At 37.3% G+C, this 25,534-nt stretch overlaps 1 protein-coding gene and 1 long non-coding RNA gene across 11 annotated transcripts in view; one reads left to right on the plus strand and one right to left on the minus strand.

Annotated features, from left to right (window-relative positions):
* Positions 1–251: 251 nt before the first annotated feature.
* SCOC (short coiled-coil protein) overlaps positions 252–25,534 on the minus strand; it is a 45,103-nt gene continuing 19,820 nt past the window's right edge. The window contains exons 1-6 of one of the 8 annotated variants that reach the window (XM_045055846.1): positions 10,037–10,167; positions 8,343–8,421; positions 6,069–6,137; positions 4,134–4,205; positions 3,728–3,811; positions 252–1,853 (exon numbers count right to left, since the gene is read on the minus strand). In XM_045055846.1, the coding sequence (XP_044911781.1) occupies positions 1,711–1,853; positions 3,728–3,811; positions 4,134–4,155 (249 nt within the window). In that variant the 5' untranslated portion in view covers positions 4,156–4,205; positions 6,069–6,137; positions 8,343–8,421; positions 10,037–10,167 and the 3' untranslated portion in view covers positions 252–1,710. Of the gene's footprint in view, positions 1,854–3,727; positions 3,812–4,133; positions 4,206–6,068; positions 6,138–6,210; positions 6,317–8,342; positions 8,422–9,976; positions 10,263–25,534 lie in introns of those variants that run through there. The other 7 variants (XM_045055848.1, XM_045055845.1, XM_045055847.1 and 4 more) reach the window with 7 other exon arrangements.
* LOC111560148 overlaps positions 10,360–25,534 on the plus strand; it is an 85,323-nt gene continuing 70,148 nt past the window's right edge. For all 3 annotated transcript variants that reach the window (XR_006596740.1, XR_006596739.1, XR_002741772.2), the window contains exons 1-2: positions 10,360–10,505; positions 18,522–18,562. This is a non-coding gene — a long non-coding RNA (uncharacterized LOC111560148). The remainder of the gene's footprint in view (positions 10,506–18,521; positions 18,563–25,534) is intronic.

A 25,534-nucleotide genomic window follows, 5' to 3' on the forward strand; every position in this document is an offset into this window, starting at 1 on the left:
TCTCTGCCCCTCCACTGCTCATGCTCTGTATCTCTCTCTCTCAAATATAAATAAACATTAAAAAAATGTTTTTAAAAATAAAAATCAATGTATAATATCCTCTAACATTTGTTTTAATAAAAATATTCCCCTAAACATAAAGTAACTGGTACTTAAATAAGATATGCTACTTATCCTGTAGCTTTGAACAACCCTGGATACACCACTACGTCATTATACACACCACAGTTACTATATTAACACACACACAATCTCTGAAACAGGTTTTTATTAAACAGTAAAGCAAAACTGGAACACAAGTTTAAATGTTTGTAAATTAGGTCACAAAAGGGATGCAAAATGTTTGCAGTATAACTATTATATTCATACAGCTAAAGTCATTCATCGAATCTTACACCAATACAAACGTTAAGATTATTCCATGATTAAAAGTAGCCCAAATCTAATAACCAAAACTATATTAGTGGATCTCTCTTCCTATTTAACATTTTAACATTACTTCTGATATTAATTTTCTTACCAAATGGAATCTACAAACTAAATTTCTTGAAACTGTCAAAGAGTGACTAAAACTCTGCAAACCAAGTAGTTAGGTTCACAGAAAATTCTGGGGAAGTAGTGAGATTAAAATACTGCGAAAATATCACTTAGTATACACGTAAAACTCCTCCATTTTGTTCATGATTCTGACACTAATACACTCTCAAGGAATTTTGCAAAAGTTGATCTGCTGGGTACCACAAAGAAACCTTGAGACTAAACTCTTTGTAACTGTTCTCTTCTAGGTGTGGTTGACCTAAGGTTAGTCACATTTAATCTACTTTCATATTCATATATTCCCCAAAAGATATCGTCTGTGCCACCGATCACACGAATCTGGAGTGAAAACATTTGGAGCTGGTTACTACTGTTTGCCCAGTACCTTTCCCATCCCATTTCTGTTCTATTTCAAACATATAACCGGAGCTCATCTTTTCAGATACCAAGTGCATTAGCTGTGCAAAAGGAAGTTTTTAACAACAGACCTTCCCAATTTGATAACTCAGTTGCAAAGAAAAGTCTTCGTATTTATGGCCTCTGTTTTCAATCAATTAAAGACAAACCAACAATCCTATCTTATTACTAACTATGACAAGCCCTAACTGAGTAAGTGTCTTATTTTGGTTAAGTTTCAACAATTCAAGCTCAGGTTACTCTCACAGATGATTAACTAGTAAAATTACTTTTACAAATGTGAAACCAATTTTTTCCTTAGGGGAAGGGAAATGGGAAGGAAGAAGCAAATGGAGAAGAGGCACAACATGGTAGACAGGGTACATAAAGCTGTGCGTTCAGTACATGATTTTGGTCACTTTTCACAACACGGTGGTTATTTTCTTGTATCTCTTAATATGCCTATAATAAAAGACAGTGCTAAACCTATAAATCAAAGCAAATTTGATAAAACATTCATTTTCAAGTTTCATAAATATATGCATTTCTAATTATAAAGTCTCTACAATACATTAGCACATTTTCATAGACTAACATATTATACACAAGCTCATGGAAGTCTTCTGTTATGCTCTTAATTTTGCCTAGATCTGATATTATCTTCATAAATATTCAATTAAGCCACAAACAAAAGTACTATAACTTTTTGAACCTATCCAAGTTTTAAAGAAAAAAAGAGCAGCAGCAATTCCATAAAACAGAAGGGATGTCAATCCCTTACTTTCTTTTGCTTTTTGTGTCAGTTGTTTGAAAAACACTAGAAGCTGACATGAGGTTTTCTATATATTGTCCAAGAACTTGGTTTTCTGATTTTAGCTTCAGATTTTCTTCCTTAACTGCATCTACTCTTGCGGAGAGGTCTATATTAAAAATAAAAAAGCCCATTATCAATAAAATAATGGCAATGACTCCATATCATAAAAGATTTAAGATTCATTCTTAAAATAGATAACATGATCTTTAAATTTTCTGCTTTTAAATTCAAGTAACTTTAGAATTCAGGTGAACAAAGTAAACAGTGCCGGTCAATAGCTAAAATTCTTAAAAAGTGATTTCACATTAGACTAAACGTTATTCTTGGTAAACAGCATTTATGTTGAGTGGTTATTTCTTTAAATGGTTATTTCTAAAAAATACAGACTCAGTTTTTTCACCAAAATGTGAATTTTGGTTCATGCCTTAACATAAAAACACGTTTGCTAGAAACTCTTCAGAAAACGTGGTAGGCAAATACAACTTGCTTTATACACGGACTACAGAAAGTCAGTTTCCAAGCAATGAAATATTTTGCGTTTTTACCTTAGTAAGAAATTCAAAAGACACAGTTCCTAATGATCAAATAAAACATCACCTCCATTCATTCACTTAACAACTAAGTATTGGGTGCCCTCTAAGAGTCAGGCACTGTTCTAGAGGCAACAGTAACAAAAGCCCTTGCCTTCCCAGAGCTTACATTCTAATATGCATGTGAACACATGTGCATTTAGGGGGTCCCAAGTAAAAGGAAAAAAAAGAAGGGTAAGAGTGGTAGGAAGCAAAAGGGAAGTTGCCCTTTGAAATTTTTTTTAATGTTTATTTATTTTTGAGAGAGACAGAGACAGAGCGTGAGCAGGGGAGGGGCAGAGAGAGGGAGACACAGAATCTGAAGCAGGCTCTAGGTTCTGAGCTGTCAGCCCAGAGCCCGGCTCAGGGCCCGAACTCACAAACTGCGAGATCGTGACCTGAACTGAAGTTGGATGCTCAACTGACTGAGCCACCCAGGAGCCCCTGAGGTTGCCCTTTATATAGTATAGATAGCTATTTTGATAAAGGGAATTTGACCAGAGACCTAAAGGAAGGAAATGAGCCATACAGAATGCAAACACCTAAGGGAAAGATTCAAGCCCCTAAGTAGAAGCAAGGAGGCCAGTGTCTGAGACAGAATGTATGAGGCAGACAGTGTGACATGACTGACTCTGAAAGGTAAAAAGGAACAGAGCCAGAGAGTAACCTGGCTTTTATTAACTGTGAAATAGGAAGCCAGTGAAATGACACGATCTGCTCACCCTGCTGTTACAAAATAAAAAAAAAAAAAAAAAAAAACCCACAACCTCTTAATTTCATTAAAAACCGAGATGTTTCAGGACACCCGGGTGGCTCGGTTGGTTGAACATCCAACTTTGGCTCAAGTCACAATCTCAGGGTTTGTGAGTTTGAGCCCCACATTGGGCATGCTGCTGTCAGTGCAGAGCCTGCTTCAGATCCCCTGTCCCCCTGTCTGGTTCTCCCTGGCTCACTCTCGCACTCCCTCTCAAAAATAAATAAACATTAAAAAAAACAAGATGTTTCACTGGTAGCATTAATTTTATGCAAGACATTTAGAAAATGAAAACAAACCTCAGATCAATTTACTTTTAATCTCTGAAGCTAAACCACTTTTTATTTTAATATAAGCTTTATTAAAGTGGACTTAGTAATAACACAATGCTTAAAAGGGGGCTCTCATGTAATAAACAGCATTACCTTAAACCCAGAGGGATGCATAAGAACACTATTTGACTTTCTCATTGAAGCACACCTCTTCTTTAAAATCACCAGCCAAAGATGCAGGCAGGAGGGGGAAAACATTATCGAAATGGACTCTGAAGTTTATACTTTCAAAAACTGGGGGCACGGTAACAAAATTTAGCAACATAAATGCTTACAATTTCAACTAAGTGGATGTTATTCAAGAAAACTACAAAATGGGGCTCACCTTCAAGTGTGTGTTGAAGTTCCAACACTTGATTAATAAGTCGCGTTTTTTCCTCCAGTTCCACCTGATTTTCAGCATCAACTGCTGTAATACAAAGGTTTGCATTTACTATTAATTAATGTTAGGTACCATTTGTGTAGTGCAGCACTTAAAGTCATACAAAATGTTTCATCTTTGTTATCTTACTTGCCTTACACAAGAACCCTGTAAAGGAAAAAGTTATATGCCCACATGGCAGATATGTTTTGCCAACATCAATTCTTTCTAGAACTAGACAGTATATAAGTCAGTAAATTAGCCAAATCCAACCCCTCTAAATATTGCTTCTCTGTTCTTTCTGTTGCTGTATTAAGCCAAAAGCATCCACAAAACCAGGAACATACAAAAAGGAAAATAAAGAACATACCATCCATGTCAGCATTCATCATCTCGGGTAACAAACTTTTGGGCCTTGGATACAAAATCCTTGATGAATCGTCTGCAGTAAGAAAAAGAAACAGACACATATAGCAATAACATACCATTGTACATTTATCAAATTTTTTTAAAGGAGATAATGATCAATAGTAGCAAAGTTATGGAAGAACAAATACAAAATATTAGACACAAATTTTAAATATGTATCTTCTTAGAAAGCAGTATGGTAATACATTACACTCATAAAAACATTTAAATATTTTCTACTAAGCAATTTTGCTCTTGGAAATTTAGCCTAAGGAAAATTACAAAGAAGGAAAAATTATATACATAAAATCTTCACTTCAACCTTATTTACAACCCACCAAATTGGAAACAACATAAACTGTCCATTCAGTCTGTAATTACTGTAGTTTCTAATTGAGTGGGTACTAAAAATAATTAGGATGACTATAATAACATAGAAGAATGTTTATAAAATGGTGTATTCATTGATGTAAATCATGTAAAATATACATAAATACAAATAAAGAGAACAGCAAAATGAAAAAAGCTCTTCTATTAAGGATGATAATAGGGATGAAAACAAATGTGTTTAAAAATATTTTTCATCATTAAAGTATTATTTTACATATACTGTTTAAAACTTTTTATTGATAACGTTCAAGAGAAAAATACTAGTTATCTGAAACATTAATGTGGGATAAATGAAAATATCAACCTGTTACATCCTAGTTATAGTTAAAACAAAATTAGGATGTGAATAAGTAAAACATTAACATTTTATTGTTCCTATAAAAGGTTTCAAAATATTAAAGCATAAAATTCTTATGAAATACGTTGTGCTCTATAGCTAACATTCATTTCTTATTCGGTGTGTTCAAGAGTTATTAAATAAACCAGATTATTACTGGTCACCAATCTAACCTACTCACTGAAGCAATTTAGACCTGTCAATATTGTTACTCTTTCAACAAATTAATTACGGAGCACCTCTTATACCCAAAGCATTGTTATGCTTCCATATACTAAACAGTGGAACCCAGACCTACTGAACAAGGATGTTGACATTCTAGAACTAGAATCACATTAAAGAGTTTTCAGATACTGGCATGAATGTGAAGATAAAATGCTCAGTGTACGTACATATGAACTATCTCTGAAATAAGACATCATGTATTACTCTAAAAAAGAAAGACATTAAACATCCTACACATAGCATTATTAAAGAATTAACTAGCTACAAATGATGTAAAATTGATTTCATGCTTAATAAATCTACTCCCAAGTCTTCTGGCATCTTTCTACTTCTCTAGAATTAGTTACTCTCCCCTTCGTATCTTATTCACATGGTTTTAATTCTCAGGTTCTGTGTACTTCAGAGAAAGTTGACACATATATTTGTGATATATGTACGTGTTATATACATATTACATGTGCATTATATATATATACATACATACGTAGTATATGTACATATGTAATATACATATAAAATTTCTCTGAAGTGCAAGGAACCTGAGAATACATATGTAATTAATTAAATATATATTAATAATATATACACAGAATATGTTAATATGTAATATGTATCGGTACATCTACATAAATCCAAGTAGACTAATTACTAAAAATCTTTTTAAAGATTATTTATTTATTTATTTTAAAGTTTCATTTATTTTGAGAGACAGTGTGCATGCATGTGTGAGTGGGGGAGGGGCAGAGAGAGAGAGAGAAAGAGAGAGAGAGAGAGAGAGAGAGAGAGAGAGAATATCTCAGGCCCTGCCCCATCAGCATGGAGCCAGATGCAGGGCTCAAACTCAGAAACCAGGAGATCATGACCTGAGCGGAAATCAAGAGTTCCACACTCAGCTGACTGAGCCACCCAGGCGCCCCCCAAAATTCTTTAAATTATTCAACTTACTATAATATGCGAAGCCCACACTTCAAAAATTATCCCTCTCCATTCAATCACCAACGTATCTCTTTACAACTGAAGAGGAAGAGTGTTAACAGTGAAAACTTTATTTGACACTTGCAATTTTCCTACCATTTCAACCACTGACCTGGCTAACACAGGTCTGGGAGGGATGACATAGGCCACAGCCAAAAGCAAAAGTGATCTTGAGAGTACTCAGCCAACAATAGCCTGCAGCTTGGCTATTTCCCCTGCTAAGTAATATACAAAAAGTACTTCAAATTTCTAATATTTGCTTTTAAAAATACAGCTAAAACAAAATTTTCATGACAAATGAGAAGCGTTGTAAGATACATAAGCCAAGCAACAGATAATCATGCAATCAATACAAATGACTTTGATATCAGATTTCGTATAGGGATATGGTATATTTTTCTTGCTTGTGTTTCAATCTAACACGAAAAGTAAAAAGTCTACAAAAGCAAACTGTTCCAAACTGATCAATGTAATCATGAAGCCAGTTTCTGAAATTTTGGCCACATGTAAACCAAACAATAGAAAATCTTTGTATGGTTTATCAACAGTTTGACTTCATCTGAAAAAATGAAGGAAAAAAAGGCAGAAAAATGGGGTGGAGGGGGATTAGAGGAAAAATGAAGCTTAGATACACACACTGAAGACTGGGGTGGAGTCAATGCCACAGAAGCCAGCCAGGCACAAGGACAGTGCTATGGGATCGACAACACAACCTGAGAGAACACCATTCGTATCATAGTCCATGTAAGACTGCACTTGAGTCTTGCACAGTGCAAAATCTGCCCTACTGTATGTGGCAGCCTTGTACAAAAGGGTATTCATGATTCTTTAATAAAAGAGACAGGAGTATTGCCAGCTGCCTCTGCACAACAACAAAAAAGACAAATAACAATTTTCTCTTATTATGATATGATTAAATAGCCTGGCCTCAAAATGCTTTCTTGCATATATTCAAGTTCTTTCAGTAAATTTAGAGTAACAAACTGATTTATTTTATATATAAGATCAGAAGGTTCATTGAGCTCTTTGTATCAAAGCAATTTAGCCACAGATTTTTTCTTTCAAAATAAGATCAATCTTCAAACTTCATGATGTCTACATTAGCACATTAGACTGAGTTTTTCAACTATAAAATGTTTTTTAATCTATAGTTGCTATCATATCAATCCAATTTCATGTGAAATGCACTTTTTAGAGTTCACTGTCAATTCTTCTGTTCCTATACATAAATGCAAATCTGATGTGAAAAGAAAATCCGGACCAAAGTATCTCAAGTGTGAAGACACTGAAATGAATGTGGGGTGCTAAGGCTGATCTGTTTCTCCTAAGGCTGCCTTAGTTCCAAAATGATTACGGTTCTGAGATTTGTCAACTCTGACTCAAGCCTAGATTGGATCTCAGAAGTGTTTCTCAAAAATTGCAGTAAATTTTCCAAGGGATGCAAGTGCTGATGCATAGGGGCACTTGTACTCCAATGTTTATAGCAGCACGCTCAATGATAGCCAAATTATGGAAGGAGACTCAATGTCCATCAACTGATGAATGGATAAAGAAATTGTGGTTTATATACACAATGGAATACTACCTGGCAATGAGAAAGAATGAAATATGGCCCTTTGTAGCAACGTGGATGGAACTGGAGAGTGTTATGCTAAGTGAAATAAGTCATACAGAGAAAGACAGATACCATATGTTTTCACTCTTATGTGGATCCTGAGAAACTTAACAGAAGACCATGTGGGATAGGAAGGAAAAAAAAAAAAAAAGTTAGAGAGGGAGAGAGCCAAAACTTAAGAGACTCTTAAAAACTGAGAATAAACTGAGGGATAATGGGGGGTGGGAGGGAGGAGAGGGTGGGTGATGGGCACTGAGGAGGGCACCTTACGGGGTGAGTACTGGGTGTTGTATGGAAACCAATCTGACAATAAATTTCATATTAAAACCAAACCAAAACAAAACAAATTGCAGTAAATTTTGATGCCTATCTTCATCTAGCTTTGGTCAGTGGAAGAGAACCTAGAACTATTTTGATAATTTAAGTCCTGGATGTAAAAGGTATGGAGAGAACAAGGGTCAGGAAGTGTGACAAACATTAGGATGGACCCATCTTCCATGCCCACACACTTGTGACCAAAGACTACTGTTTTACCAAAGTAGACCTCTACCTTCTTTTATAGTACCCTGAATAGTACCACTGTTAAGAGGCAGTGTAGCACAGTGATTAAGAACATAAATTTTTATTACCTGTATTTAAATCCTAGCTCTGCTATTTATCAGCTCTGGAACCTCGAGCAAGGTTATACCTCAGCCTCAGTTTCCTCATCTGTAAAATGAGGATAAGTGTATATACCTCATAGTTTTGTTGTCAAGAATTTAATGAGTTCATATATATAACGTGCTTGCAATGGTACCTTGTACAAAGAAGGTATTGAATAATATTAGCTGTTATCTTCTCTCCCTTTTGACTCTAATTCAGGCCACAAAAAGAAATTTTGGAAAAATCATCTGGTCTAGCTGCCTCAGTTCACCAATAAACAAACCAAGGTCAAAAGTAATAATGGCTTACCCCACATCACAAAATCACAGAAGTAGTTACTGCCAGAGCCAGGAGTACCCAGGCTAGTTTTTTCCACCATACCATTCCAGGTATGCTCACATCTGAGACCTAAGATTTTGAGAGTTAAGACTGACATGCAACCAACTTTTCTGCATCTAAAACTGTGCGTTAATCAACTAAATGCTTTACATATATTATTAGCTCGTATTCATCAAATCAACAGGGCATCGTAATTTATGTTTGTGGATGCTATATCTCAGAAAGGCTATGTATCTGCCTTAGACTTCACAGCCAATGTTTGTACCAAGAATTTGAAGGCAGGTCTAACTATAAAGTTCCTGCTTTTCCACTATATAATGGCAAAAAACTTTAATAACAGCCCTAATCTCAGTTTTCCAAATATTTTGCAATCTTTGATGTTAAATCCCTTTGATATTTTACTAAGCAACTGAAGGTAAATTTCATTCCCTTCAAGCTGTATCAACTTTCAACATGAGTTTATCTGTTCAGGCTCCTTCAAGTTCTGAATTGTTCTGGTTAGATAAATGCAGTTTGAGATTCTACAAGATTAAGGAATTGATTTGATTGGTCCAATGAGGACAGGAACGGAAGCTAGAGTCCCAGAGAATGACTAGCTACCGTGAATTTAATCAATTGAGTACGGCAACAATATATAGGCACAGCTTTGGATCTTCAGGTACAGACTTACGGTGTCGGCAGCACATCATTTTAACATTGTTACGTCATAGTAGTGGTCTCGCTATATTGTATAACAAAAGTCCTGCCTTTCAGAAATGTATCTTCTCTCTCCTTTTCAATCCTAACTTCCCAAAACTTGCTCAGCAGGACCCTAAAGCCCAAGTAGAAACTAACCCGGGAGCTGCTTTCAGCCCCTGGAAAGCCGTCGCCAAGCCCTTATTTATCGCTCACTCGCCACCCTCCCCGCCTTGGCATCCTCTCCCCACAACCTGCGGGCTCTCTCGGCAGAGCACCCACGGACTAGTCCAGGCGTGCCAGGTCCCATTCCACCCAAACGCCCCTCCGCCGTCCCAATCAGGGCGGGAGGATGGACAACGGCCTTCGACTCAGAAGAGACGGTGAGAAGGCGGCAGAACGTCCGCCTCAGAGATGAAAGCAGCCCCTCCCCAAAGGAACCTCTAGGCTCAATAATGAGAAGATGAGACGGAGGTTGCGCAGGGGCTCTGCATACAGCCAGGCCTCCTCCGCCCACCAAATGCCCAGGCCCGAGGCCGCTTTTCCCGGGCCCCTGGTGCGCCGGATCGCGTCCAGTCTACCCCGCCCTCCAGGCCCTTGGCTGTACCGTGGCCGCAAACTCCAATAGCTCGGGGCCAGGCCCTCCGCCGCCCAAGACTGTCCTCACCTGCCGTTGGAGGCGCTGGGAGTGGGAGGGATAGGGAGGACGCCTCAGGCCCCAACACTTTCACCAACCGGTACCGACAGCTCCGCCCTCTGCGCCCACAGAGCGTGCGCGGAAACGGGAGTCCCGCCCTGTCCCGCCCCGTCCTGCCCCGTCCCGCCCCGTCCTGCCCCGTCTCCCACCAATCCCCACTCAAGAAGGCACGCCTGCGCATTAGCTGTACGACGCCCCAATCGTCCTTTGTCGAAGCCCAGGGATCCACCTTTTGCCATAACAAAAGGACGTTGGCATCCAATCAGGATTGAGGCTGATGTGGGCGGGTCCAGGAAAAACAACAGCCAATGGCAGTACAGAGGCGAAGTTAGGCGTGAGAAAGCTAGTCCCAGGAAAGCAGCCCTTCAGTCTCAGCAGGAGCCTGAAAATTGGGGTCAGAAATCCAGTGTGGAAAATTCTGACAGCTGTCAGGAAGGAGGTTGGTAAAACCAAATGCCGGGGGAGAGAGAAATCATTCAGAGTTAAGAAAAGGGTATTTGTGGGCGTGAAAGATAGATAAAGCCAGTATAATACTGTAGTACCTCAATTCAAAAAGCAAACTTTTCCATATTTTTAAATTTCCCAAATACCCCTAGTGGATTGTTCCTCTCCACCTCCTTTCCAAACGATTATTAAATCCATAGTGCACCTGACCATTTAATAATATTTTAGAATTGAGAAAATACTTTAACAGTACTTTGATATATAGAACTTTCGCTCACCTTCTCTCATTTTGATTCTCACAGCAACCCACAGAAAGAAACTGAAGCTTAAGAATAAATAAATGTCTTGCTCAAGGTCATGCATTCAGTGTGAAATGCTGTGGCCAGGCTTTGGGATGTAATGTAATCTGGCTTGATAGCATTCATTGATATCTAGCACTTGACACAAAGCAGCATCCTGCTTGTGTTTAAGATTTGTTGAGTACAGGGTAGTAATACCATATTGTTTTGGCTCTGGCACATTCTCCTGAGTTGTAGAGGTGAGCCTATGTCTGCCTGTTTCTTGATTTTTCACTTAGGGTTCAGTTTGCTGACATACCGCCTTAATCCTTTTAAGAATATATATATATATATATATATATATATATATATATATATATACACACATATATATATATACACACATATACATATACATATACATATACATATGTATATATATACACACATATATGTGTATATATGTATATATATGTATATACATATATATGTGTGTATATGTATATACATATATATGTGTATATATGTATATACATATATATGTATATATATCTAAAAATCTTCCATTCAGTGTTTGAGAACTGTATATTTGGCTGGAACTATGTGACATAATTTGAGAAAATATACTAGAATGCAACACAGGAGCTAAATAAATGGAAAATAAGAAAGATCCAGTGTATATCCAGTAGGAGTGTCAAAAAGAGAAATTACAGACAATGGGTGTGAGCAGTATTCAAAGAATAATAACTAAGAATTTTTCAGGACTGTGGAATATTTGAATGCTCAGAATCAAGAAGCACTTAATTCTTGAGCAGGTTTAAAATAAAGAATTTCATACCTGGACACATCCTGATGAAACTGCAGAACACCCAAGACTAAGAAGTATTAAAAGAAACTTTGTTGTTGTTAGAGCATAAAATATACATGCTGTTTATAGTATAAAATACAAATAACAAAAAAAGTACCATCTTCTTATTTTATTTTTGATTTGTTTTAGAGAAAGAGAGCATGGTGCACGAGCAGGGGGAGAGGGGCAGAGGGAGAGAGAGAGAATCCCAAGCAGGCTCTACACTCAGCATGGAGCCCCGTCAGACTCCAGCCCCCAATCCTAGAGTTCATGGCCTGACCTGAAATCAAGAGTCAGATGCTCAACTGGCTGAGCTACCCAGGCGCCCCTCATCTTAACTATTTGAAATTGTACAGTTCAATAGTGTTAATCATATTCACATTGCCATGCAACGAGTCTCCAGAACACTTTTCATCTTGCAAAGCTGAAACTTTATACCCATTAAAAAGCAACTCCTCATTTATCTCTCCCTCCAGCACCTGGCAACTGCCATTCTTTCTGTCTCTATGAATATGACTACTGTAGGTACTTCATGTATGTGGAATCTCTTTCAGTATTTATTTTTTTGTGACTGACTTTTCACTAATCATAACATCCTCAAGGGTCATCCATATTGTGGCATGTGTCAGAATTTCCTTCCTTTTGAAAACAGAATAACATTACATTTATGTATAGAGCACATTTTGTTTTTCTATATATCTGTCAATGGATACTTGGGTTGCTTCCAACTTTGAGCTATTGTGAATGCTACTATGACAATGATGTGTGCAAATATCTCTTTGAGACCCTGCCTTCAATTCTTTTGGGTGTATATCCAGAAGTAGAATTACTGGATCATATGGTAATTCTATTTTATAAGCAACATTTTTAAATGTGGTAATGAGGGGCACCTTGGTTAGTTAGGCATCCGACTTTGGCTCAGGTCATGATCTCACGGCTCTTGAGTTTGAGCCCCATGTCAGGCTCTGTGCTGACAGTTCAGAGCCTGGAGCCTGCTTTGGATTCTCTGTCTCCCTCTCTCTCTCTGACCCTCCCCTGCTCATGCTCTGTCTCTCAAAAATGAGTAAATGTTAAAAAAAATTAAAAAAGAATATGAAAAATCCTAATAGTGCTATAAACTAGCACTGAAGCAAAAACTGGTAGGACTGAAATAAGAAACCAACCCACAGTGCAGCTGAAGAGTTCATCACTCCCCTCTCTGTAATTTGTAAAATAAATACACATATACAGAAAACTAGGGGCGCCTGGGTGGTTCAGTTGGTTAAGCATCCAACTTAGGCTCAGGTCATGATCTCACGGTTTGTGAGTTCGAGCCCCGTGTAAGGGCTCTGTGCTGACAGCTCAGAGCCTGGAGCCTGCTTCAGATTCTGTGTCTTCCTCTCTCTCTGCCCCTCCCCTGCTCACACACCCTCTCTCTCTCAAAAATAAATAAAACATTAAATTTTTTTTAATTATATAAAAAAAGAAAACTAGTAAGGAACTCAAGTCCCAAGCTTGGCTTGCACATTAGAATCACCTGGGAATCTCTTAAGAATTCTAAAGAACAGGCTACACCCCCTACTTCTTAAGCCACAATCTCAAGGGTTCAGATACAGGCATTGATATTTTGGGAAGATACAAAGGTGATTTCAACAGAGTGCGGGAAAATTTGGGAACTATTGTTATAGAAGACCTTAAAAAGCCTATCAACCAATTTCACCTAGTTGGCACTTATAAAAAATTCCACCTAATAACTAGAACATAACTTCTTTTCAAATGTACATGGAGTATTCAAGAAAATGGATCATATTCTCTATCATGAAACAAACCTCAACACATTTAAAATGATTGAAATTAAAAAAAATAAATAAGATCATTGAAATCATATAAAATATTTTCTCTTCTGACAAAAGAATTAAACTAGAAATCAATAACAAAGATATTTGTGAAAAATTTAGAAATTAAGTATATAAATTCTACACAAACTCTTCCAGACAATAAAATAAGAAAGAACACTTTCCAATTCATTGTCTAAGAACAGTGTTACTCTGATTCCAAAACTAGACAAAAACATTAAAAGACATAAAACTGAACATAGACACAAAAGTCCTTTGCAAGTTTTTAGGAGATCGAATCCAACAATTGCTCCTAGACAGAGGGTCTGAACAGTTGTTATTCCTGACCCCAGAACTTTCACTTTTCTCACAGATTATGGTCTAAAGCTGATCCTAAAATTCATATGGAAAAACAAAAGATACAGAATAATAATGCTGTAATAGAACCATAAAGTTAGAGGACTTACACTACCTTATTTCAAGTCTTATTATAAAGTTAAAGCAATAAAATAAACGGAGTATTGTTACAGACACACAGGTAAATGAAATAGAATAGAATCTAAGAATAAACCCACACATAATATGGTCAATTGATTTTCACAATGGTAACTTTCATGAGAAAGGATAGATTTTTTTCCATAAATGGTGCTAGAACAACTGAATATCAGTTGAAGGGAAAAAAATGAACCTCGGTCCCTACCTTATAGCATACAGAGAACTGTTAATTCTGAATGGATCATAAATTACAACATAAAAGCTTAAACTGTAAATCTTCTAGAAGAGGTCAAAGAAAAAAGTCTTCACCCCTTTGGTGTTGGCAGAATTTTTTGTGAAAGGCCACACACACACCCATAAAAGAACAAAATGATTAATTGAACGTTATAAATATTAATAATTTTTGCTCTTCTTTTTAATGTTTATTTTTGAAGAAGAGAGAGACAGAGCATGAGCGGGGGAGGGGCAGAGAGAGACAGGGAGACACAGAATCTGCAAAGCAGGCTCCAGGCTCTGAGCTGTCAGTACAGAGCCCCATGTGGGGCTCGAACTCACCAACTGTGAGATCATGACCTGAGCCCAATTTGGATGTTTAACCAACCTATCCACCCAGCTGACCCTGCTCTTTGAAAGACACCATTTTGAAAATGAAGACAATGTATAGACTGGGAAAAAATCATAATACGTGATCTAACAAAGGACTTGAACTCAGAATTTCTAAGAACTCTTTCAATCAATAATGGAAAAACATCCCAGTAAAATAATGGAATAAAGCTTGTCAGCAATAGAAAGTAACAAACTACCAATATGGATGAATCTGAAGTGTATTATGCTGAGTGAAAACAGCCAGATAGAAAATGTGCAAACTGTATGATTTTATTAATATAAAGCTCTAGAGCAGACAAAACTTATTTATTATAATAGTTGGATTAGTGGTTGCCTGGGGTTGAGGACAGATAAGAGTTGACCACAGAGGGGCCTGAGAGAACTTTCTGTTGTAGTGGAAATGTTCTATATATTTTTATTGGAGTGGTGGTTACATGTGTATATGACTGTCAAAAGTCATCTTCTGTAACTTAAATTGTTTGTATTTGATTATATATTATTTTTCCCACTGAAATTGATTTTAAAAATTTATTTATTTATTTATTTTTGAGAGAGAGAGAGACAGAGACAGAGCATGAGTCGGGGGAGAGGTCAAAGTCGGATGCTTAACTGACTAAGCCACCCAGGTGCCCCTGCATCTGATTTTTTTTTAATGTTTATTTCTTTTGCAAGAGAAAGAGAGAGAGTGGGGGCAGGGCAGAGAGCGAGAGTGAGAGAATCCCAAGCAGGCTCCTCGCCACCAGCGCAGAGCCCAGCATGGGCCTCAATCCCATGAACCGTGAGATCAGGACCTGAGCCAAGATCAAGAGTCGGACGCTCAACCAACTGAGCCACCCAGGAGCCCTGAGAGTGATTTTTTTTAAAATTTTTTTTCAACGTTTTTATTTATTTTTGGGACAGAGAGAGACAGAGCATGAACGAGGGAGGGGGAGAGAGAGAGGGAGACACAGAATCGGAAACAGGCTCCAGGCTCCGAGCCATCAGCCCAGAGCCTGACGTGGGGCTCGAACTCATGGACCGTGAGATCGTGACCTGGCTAAAGTCGGACGCTTAACCGACTGCGCCACCCAGGCGCCTCTAGAGTGATTTTTTTTTTTTAAATGAGAAGACTATCCAGGATTTCTTTAGGGTTTGAAGTATGCTAGATATGCTACATGTGTTATTTTACTCAGTTCTCAAACAATCCAATGATGTAGGTATTATCCATCCCATTTTGGAGATGAAATTAAGGCTTAAATTGTCCAATATCATACAGCTAGTGATAGGTGAATTCAAACTTCTCTTTTTATCTGTAAAGTAAGTATCATAAAACCAACTTTATTGAACTATTATCAGGATCATTAGAATTAAGTAAAAATAAAGCACTGCATAGACTTTCCAATTTGAAATGACTTTGAAACCACAGCCCAAAGAAGGTGTGGGTTGGAACTTGCTGCCTCAACCTAATGAACTCAAATTCCCACTAAAACAAAACTATTAACGTTTTCCATAGGATTTAAACCAGACCCAGGGTCTCATGATCTAATAGTCAAAATGTCCAGGATCCAGTCCACAATTATTCAGCTTATGAAGAACTATGAAATCTCAATTCACATGGGTATAACAGTCAACAGATACCAACACTAAGATGACACAAATGTTGAAAATATCCAGAAAAGATATTTTAGGCAGCTATTAAGAAGTATTTGAACAAGCAATCATGAAAAATCCTGAAACAGAGGTTACAATTGAGAGTATAAGTAACATAATAAAAGCTATGAATACGAACCAAATGGAAACTTTATAACTGAAACATAAAATAACTGAAATGTGAAACTGAAGAATCAGTGGTACGATGGAGGTGAAAGAGGAAAGAGTTGGTGAACTTGAGGAAACCTCAGTAGAAATGGTGCAATTTGAACTAAAGGGGGAAAAAATGAAGGGAAAAACAAACCAATCAGCCTCAGGAATGAAAGACAACAAGAGATACCATTTTGTGTCATCAGAGTCCCAGAAGGAAAGGAAGGAGAGTCTGGTTCTAAAAAATACTTGAAGAAATAATGGTTTTCCAAGCTTCGCAAAGACAATTTCATAAGGGGAGGGTGTGGTTAGGAAAATAATGTCTCAAAGGCCCTGGGGGTTGGGATACAATGAGAACGACCTCTGAGAAACACTAATCTAGAGCACCAATACCACTAAATTGCAAAGGGAACACACCAAACGACATTTATTTCCTGATGGAAGAAGAATGTACCACCACCTATGAAATAGTCTTGCCTGCCTGCCCCCACCAAAAAAGGAAAAGAAATTGCAACCTGACCTGATCAAGCCCATAAAGTAGCAATTTAACAGGAAAACAGAGGTCAGAGAGAAATATGGTAAATCTACCACCTGGACAAAGTTAGCAAAATTTGGCTATCAAAACGACAAAAACAACAAACAAAAAGCCCTTTTCTTCAACAAAAAGAAAATAAAATGCACTGGGTGGGAAAAGAATGCAAAGAAAACCTGTAGATAAAAGGACACTTAAAATACATACTTTTAGGGGCACCTGGGTGACTCAGTTGGTTAAGCATCCAACTTCAGCTCGGGTCATGATCTCACAGTTTGTGGGTTCATATCCCACGCAAGGCTCTGTGCTGACAGTTTGGAACCTGGAGCCTGCTTTGGATTCTGTGTCTCCCTCTCTCTCTGCCACTCCTCAACTCACGCTCTGTCTCTTTCTGTCTCTTAAAAATGAATGAACATTAAGAAAAAAATTTTTTAAATACATATTTTCAAAAACAGACAAAAAAATCTATGGTTTATTTTGGATGCTAAAATCACTGAAAAGATGCAAGAAAATGATTGTCATCAAGTAGAATATGATTATTTTAGAGCATTTGCCTTTTAAAAAATTCTGGAACCAAACATATATCTTGTAAGATATTTTAGAGTTTAAAGGAAGTCTTTAGAAAAACTATCTCAAAAAAGAGAACGTACCAAATGATAATCCTAAAGTTAGCAATATATCAATCACAAAATATTGCAAATTTGATAAAACAGTGTTACTGATAATTAAGTTCTGCCCTCGAATGTAGAAAAAAAACCCTTGATAGGGCCTGGGTGGCTCAGTCAGTTAAGTGTCCAGCTTTTGACTTCGGCTTAGGTCAAGATCTCTCATTTGTGGGTTTGAGCCGCACATTGGGATTTCCTTTCTCTTCCTCTCTCTCTGCCCCTCCCCCTCTTGTGTGCTCTGTCTGTCTCTCTCTCTCTCAAAATAAATAAATAAACTTAAAAAAATACTGTATAAAAAAAGAAAAAAGAAATAACAAAAATATAACAAAAAAGGACAGTACACCCAAGTGGATAGAAAAAGGAAGTTGAAATTTTACCAAACTAGTCCTGAGTAAACCATTCATTAAGCTATACATTTACTTTTACGTAAAAATAAATGCTCCATATTTGCATTATATTTTTCAATTAAAAATGATTTAAAAATAGCCACAAAATTTCCCTTCTTCTGAATAAGGCAAACATACACGTACAAATAGAAACCACTGAAATTGCACAGAAATATTTGATTATAAGATGAACATTTGTTGTCTGGGATATGCATATATTAATTTATAACCATCTAAATAAAAGTGTAAAAGTAAAATACTCTTCGTAAAGAATGGGGAACTCTAAATTGAAAACTATTGTTACAGAACAATGTATTATGTAAGGAAGAAATGATAAATAGTAGAGAACTTCCAAGATCATTTTGATGTTTCAGCCTGACATAATCTCATCATGAACATGAAACTTCTAACTTAAGCAATTAGAGAGTTCTAAACATTCTGGGGATATTTTAAAGTGAAATATGCTAAATGGAGGCATTTTGATAACTTTCAAGTGTAACCAGGTGTGTTCCCTGATACTTTAAGCTCATTAATTTGCAAAATGTGTTTCATCTCGTTCCTAAATAAGAACTCACATTTTCCTTTTTACTTATTTTTTTCCCTTGAAAGGTTATTGAATTCATTGGAGAATGAGTGATGTCCTAAATTTGGTGAGTCAAGAATATACTCTACTTGTTGAAACTTGATTTCAAAACTAGACTTAAGAGTATACCATGCTGCTATTTGGTAAATTAAGCTGTTCATGTATACTTTTTTCAACATTATAATTTCTTGATAATAACCAGTAGTTGGCTAATTTGATTAGAGTTATTTTCATTCATTGGTTTAATAGAGAAAAAGTAAGAAATTGCCAGTGTATTTTTAGAATTTCTCAAATGAGAATTCAGAAGGACTTCAGGGTCTTCATGGAATCAAGCTTTGGACTTTATGGCAAAACTGAAAGTAACTGGGAATGATTCTGCAGTCTTGATGCTCATTTTTCTCTACACAAAGTAATGTTTAATCAGTTTCCCGAAGATTGGTGCTTATACCTCTGGCTGTGCAAGATTAGCCTTTAAAAATCGTTGCATATTTTATTGTAATTGAAAAGTACAAATAATACAACCGACCCTCAACTTGCAGATGTTGTTGCCTAAAACAAAGGTATGTTCAGAAATAACGTTAATTAAAGGGTTAATTTAATGTGGCAAAAAGTGTGATGATGGTATGCAAATGACTGGTTTGGAAAGCCTGATCTATCAGCACGGCAACAAGCATTGGTTTGAATAAGAGGAAGCCTGGGTTCCAGCTCTGGCTCAATCTATATTTGTCCATTCAATTCTTCATATATTTACTAGTTGAAAATTTTAGTTCAGGGTTCATTATAAGCTAAATACTGTAGAATATCCAAATATTTGAAATTGACCATAAATCTGTAGGGGATGAGTCACTTTTCTATAGACTCCTGTTTCCTCAAGTGAAGGATTGTAATAAAGTTCATTCTGCTTCTCTAATATTATATAAAATACCACTGCATTTATCAAAGAACACTACCAGTGAGTGATAACAGAGATTCCCATATTTAAGAGTCAACCTTTGATGGTTTGGTTGTGTCTGACCATCTAGCCCTTAGTAACAGGCCTGCCATAGGTCCTGAAAGCTTTCCTCAGTGATTGATCTTTGTGCCACTCCATTCCCGCTTTTAAGATTTTGGGTTTCTGTGGTTCTCTATATGCAAATCTACGATTATTAATCATTTTGGCTGGGTGCATGCTCCACTACATCTTCATAAAACACTTTGCTTTAAAATCAACAGTAATCATTGGGCTCTGGGAGCATAAAGGGGATTCTGTTTTAATAAGACAAAGTGATTCTTTGACATGCATAGGTGTCAGGGTAATAGTGAAACTGATATTTTGTACCAGAATGCCTTACTAGCAAGGCTAAGAGTGCTAATGTATTTTCCTACTTCCAATATACAAGCATGATTCTCATACTTTTGTTTCCCTAGTAACTGTTTGTGCTAAAAATAACCAACTTGGGAGAGTTCCTCTGTCAGGCTCTGAGATTTTACGTTACTTAAAGGCTAACAAGTTAGCCTGCTATGAATTCATGAATGCTGGAAGGAGACAGGAGATGCCTGGTCAGAGTCCGAGAACTCTATTAGGGATAGTTCGCCAGCAACGTGAGCTTCACGCTGGCTTGCTTCTGTCCTCCACATTCCCCAAGTCCCACAGTGGGGAGGCTGAGGGACCCAGGTAGGTGCCTGCACACACAGGGGGTTACAGTACAGGGAGGCATTGCTTTTACGGCTAGTGGAAGCAAGCTTGCCCTTTAACCAGGGAGAGGCATTACCTCAACCCTTAAAGTTGCACTCTGCAAATGCACCCCAAGAAACGGTCTGGATAAAGACTTCTTAGCATGCCAGCAAGAGCATATAGTGACACGCAGGGCTCATTATGGACTGCCTCTCCCCCAAATCTCTAACTTGAATAATCTTTAGTTCTGTGACAAATTCCCATTTTTCTTCCTCCTTCCTGACACAATTATTTCAGGGAAATACTACAAAATGTCTGTCTCATAAAATGATAGGGTGCCTATAAGTCAAAATGGAAGAGAACCACACTAGCCGGCATGGAAGAAGCATCAGTAGAAGTCAATGGCACAATAACAATCGTGTTTTTTAAAATCAACCAGGTATTTTTTTGTAGCTATTTTGGAGTCCTACCTTTTCTTTTTCACTGTTTCACTGAACTTTGCAACAATCAGAAGGAAGGAAAAACCTGTCTGTAGTTTGTTTTAAAATAAGCGGTTAAAATTAGAAATTTTCAGGATAGTTAGTAACACTCATCACAGCAAAAGCAGATCAAAGCGTCCTCAGTTTGAAGCAGGGATTTGTCCAGGCTGTTTTTCTCCTTTTCTCGTGAAGGCAGATAACAAGAGAAAGGCTCGCTACTAAGGGATGAGGGCTTTGCTTGTGTCCCTGCTCAGAAACAGCCTGTGTCTGGTCTAGAGTCTGATGACAACTAATTTAAGTCAGTTCAAGTCCCCTTAAAGCTGTAGAAGAAACAGGTCCTCAAGTTATGGAAAGAGCCCAGAATTCCTTGTTACTCATCCTTGATGGCAGACTTGTGAGCTTTGAGTTTCTTTATGTACAACAGGCAGCAAATTAGAAGAAAATACAATGTAGTTTTCATTTTGGGAGAAAATTGATATGGCCTTCAGAGGTATTTTGGAGTTCATCCTTCTTACAGAAGTTTCTTCATACAAAGAAATTTTTTTTAAAAAATAAATAAAGAAGTTTCTTTAGAGGTGATCTCTCTGTATTTTTATGTTTCAGGGTATTAATTTCATTTAGAACATTGTTTCTCCAATCTGAAGAGGTTTTTGTTGAAATAAATTTTAATATTTTTGTCTAGCAAGCATCACTGGCCACAACCCAACTCTGTATTTTAACATTTCTTGCAAGCATCTCTGTGGTTCAGTTTTGGAGTTGATGTAAAAGGTGTATAGTCTACTCTTAAGATCACCTCATAAGAGCCACTGGCTCTTGTGCTGCAAGTGGCCATCTATGGGAATGGGAATTACAGAGCTTATCCTAAAGGTCTGTTGGGAAGATGAAATAAAAATATCTGAGGGCAAGTTGCTTGGCATGGTGGTCTACAAGAACTAATTGTATCTAAAACCTCCTAAACCTGATTCCTTAAATTCCTTGAAGGGACCAGTTGATCTTCTTCATTAATGTAGCCCCATTGCCAAGGTTGGTGCCTACATATGTGTCCACAAATATAGGTTGTAGGAATGAATGACTGAGTGTTCTGCCACTTTTTCTGTCTTATAAAAAGCAGGCATGTCTGTGTTGCATGAGAGGATGATAGTGTATTTCCACAGTGTCTTTCCACCTCAGAGCTCATATAACTTTCTGACAAATTATCTCACTGCTCCTTACCACATCCCATTGAGAGGGCAGAATAGCCAAAGAAGTCATTTTCCTTATGGTTCCAGTCGGGGATCTTCACACTTACACAACATTAAGCACACATGAAACATCACCTATAGTGACAAGCATGGTGACCTCATCATAACATATACCTCTGACAACTAAAGGAGATATTCAGAATAAACTGAAAGATACCATGAATGTCATTTGGGGGCCATAGACAGGGAACTGCTAGTGACTTGAGTGCATGTATTCTCTTTTGAGATGGTACACTAGTGACCTCTAGTGGCAAAATTGATTTAAGATAAGTTTCTATTTCACGACAAAACTTTTTTATTTCATTACCTCTATCCTTATGTTTTCCTTTCCCTTTAGTAACATTTTCTGCTTGTAGAATAACTTTAATTATACACGGTGATTTGTATCTGTTAACATACAAATATTATTTTTGCATTTCATAGAATCATAGAACTTTTGAGCTGAAAGAATTCTCAATTTATTGGTTTTATTTCATCATGTGCCAAAAAAGAGCCCCAGCAAAATGCCCCAGGAAAAATAAAGTGACTTGCCTGCAGTCTCACTTCGGGGATGGGAATAAAAGTCTAACGAGTCTAAGGTTCTTTCCAAACGTCAGACAGCACCCCCAGCTGATGTCTGACCTCACCAGCATGAGAGACCCTTAAGGGAGAACTACCCAGCTAGGCCCCTCCTGAATCACTGAGCCACAAAAATCGTGAGCAAAATAAAGTGAGTGTTGCTTTACAACACTAAGTTTCTGGGTTCGTTACACAGTAATAATAGCCATAACGAAGAGTTTATTTAGGAACACTTTCCAATTCTATAAAAAATAGTGAACGAAAAATACAAACTAATGTGCAGTTCTCAAATACTCATGGACTCTCAGTTAATCCAATAACAGGCCATAATCAGCTATAATAAATCAAAGAGCTCTAGGTCCAAATGAATACATATTCTAATTGACAAAAATATAAATTCTCCTCCCTTTATTAGTCTCCAGATTTTAAATACGTAAATTTTGAAAATATGGACCAAAAGAGAATATATGTGTTCTGTATCCTATAAAAACTTACAAAACCCTATAAAAATGAGTCAATGTCAGTTGAAAAGTACATTTTGAGCTCCTAGCGTGTTAGTCACTTAAGAGAATATAGAAGTCTCTCAGGGAGTTTATTATCTGTTTGTTAAGACCCAGAGAACCCTCATTAGACAGAAGAGTGTAAAATAGGGTGGTACTAAGTATGACATAACTTTGAAGACAAGAGAGAGCAGTTGGGCTGGGTTAGGAACACATAGAACATGTGGGGGGGGGGCATGTGAAGACACTTTTCTGACTAGTATACTCTTTATTCTCCCAACTGTAAATTCCCTGAGAGTTGGCAGTGCTTTTGCCATAATTTTTACTCTATACCCAATACCTGCCCTGTAGCACGGATCCGCGATAGCATATAAAATTAATGGTTGAATGATACATGTCTGGAAGTAATAGGAAATAAGTTATATATCAAGAGTTTGAACGAAAGATTAATGGATGAAAGAGTGAATGAATGATTCGGCCAAAGAGGGCATGGAAAGTGAAGCAGGAATTTGATAAGACAGATTCCTAAGGTGGAATGACATGTTTTCCAGAAAGATTTGTTTAGACATAGTGTGCAGGATGAATTTGGTAGGAAGAGACTATAGCAGGAAGAATACATAATAACAATAATATCAAACATTTCTTGAGTTCTACCTATTTGTAGGGTGCTGAATTGAGCACTTAAAATACCTCATTCAATCCTCACCATAATCCTGTAAGGCAGATACTATGATTATCTTTAGTTTGCACATGAAGAAACCAAGATTCTGACATGCTAAGTTATATGGCTGTATAAGACTGTTCCAATAATTCAGTTGTGAGAGGTAGAGGCAGTGGATATGGAGAAGAGGGGATATTAACACAAACGTGTTAAAGAAAGTAAAAGCTGGATGTGTTAAAAGATTAAATCAACTCTGGAAGATAAAGGTGAGGGAAAGTTCAGAGATGACTATGTTTTTTAAGCGTCAGTTTCTAGAAAAATGATAGCACCATGTTGCAACTCTACCATGTGGATGGGTTAGCCTATACTGTGCCTCCAGCCCTTTTAAACCCAAGATTCTGAGAGAGAACTAAGCCCTCCGAAAGTATCCATTGTATGAAATAAATGATCTTCTTGTATCTAGAAAAGTACTAGTTATGTGCCATCCCTGGGAACATTGAGAAAGTAGTCATAAATCGTTTTATGTGTTTCATGTTTCATTTAAAGAAACCCGGTGGCTCAGTCAGTTAAGCTTCTGACTCTTGATTTCAGCTCAGGTCATGATCTCATGATCTTGAGATGGAGCCCCACCCCGGGCTCCATGCTGGGTATGGAGTCTGCTTAAGATTTTCTCTCTCCCTTTCTCTCTGCCCTTCCCCTACTTGTTCTCTAAAGAAGGAAGGAAGGAAGGAAGGAAGGAAGGAAGGAAGGAAGGATGGATCATGGTTGAAAAAAGGTACAATTATTTAGCAGAAGATTTCCTTTGGAAAACTGTAAAACTTATCAAAGTTCTAATTTTACTAAGTAACTTCCTAGCTCTGAGCTCCTAGACCACTTGATGTCCCAGTCGATTGAATTTAATTGTTTTGCTTTGTTTTACTTTTCTGTCTTCTCTATAAGGTATCTTCTTGGAAAGATTTTTCTCTTCTATTAGTAACTTTGGCTTTGTAAAATGATGACTCCAGCATCTGGACCTTGTCACTTGGTCACACTGTACCACTGTGCAGACAGCCCAGAGTTCCCAGGGCTCTACAGGTCTTGCCTGAAGCACTGAGTGCTCCCTTCTCCAAGCTTGGGGTTGGTGCGCTTTCTCTGCCTCACAATCCACTGAGATTGGGAAGGGCTTACCTCATGATGACATTTCACTGGGCATTGACCAGAACATCTGTCATTTACCACGCTGATGAAGTAAGGTTTCTACAGCCTCCCGATCTTAAGGCATTCAGTTTTTATATCTTTATTTTTTTTAAGATTTTACTTTTAAGTAATCTCTACACCCAATGTGGGTTTCAAACTCACAACCCTGAGCTCGAGAGTTGTATGCTCTACTGACTGAGCCAACCAGGTGCCCCTATATCCTTAAATATTTAAACTTAATGGAATTTCCTGGAGGGGATTATTAGGACCGAGGGGGTGATAGAAAAAGGAAAATAACTGCTCTTTCAAGTAGAACTATAAAGAATCATGGGTGAATTTTAGAATTTTAGCTAACTGCAATACAAAGTTCATATTTTGAGCTTTTTTTTTGCCTATTAGCAGTGAGAATTTTAAAAAAAAAAGCCTTCAAAAATAATTTGTTTAGCCAGGAATATTAATTATAGAGAATTTTCCATTGTTTATCACAAATATGTTTACTATATTTTCAAATAGATTTTTTTTGTACAAAACCATATAAGATCATTGTACCATCTGGTGCACCACCTATAATAATAGATCACATTCATTCAGCTTTCCCTAGGTGACACATGCTTTCACAAGAACTATCTTATTTAGTTCTTTCTTAAAAGTTTATTTATTTATTTATTTTTGAGAGAGAGAGAGAGAGAGAGAGAGAGAGCGAGCGTGTGCACGAGCGGGGTAAAGGCAAAGAGAGAGGGAGACACAGAATCCAAAGCAGGCTCCAGGCT

This window comes from Felis catus, chromosome B1 (assembly GCF_018350175.1).
Source record: "Felis catus isolate Fca126 chromosome B1, F.catus_Fca126_mat1.0, whole genome shotgun sequence".
NCBI classification, from domain to species: domain Eukaryota; kingdom Metazoa; phylum Chordata; class Mammalia; order Carnivora; family Felidae; genus Felis; species Felis catus.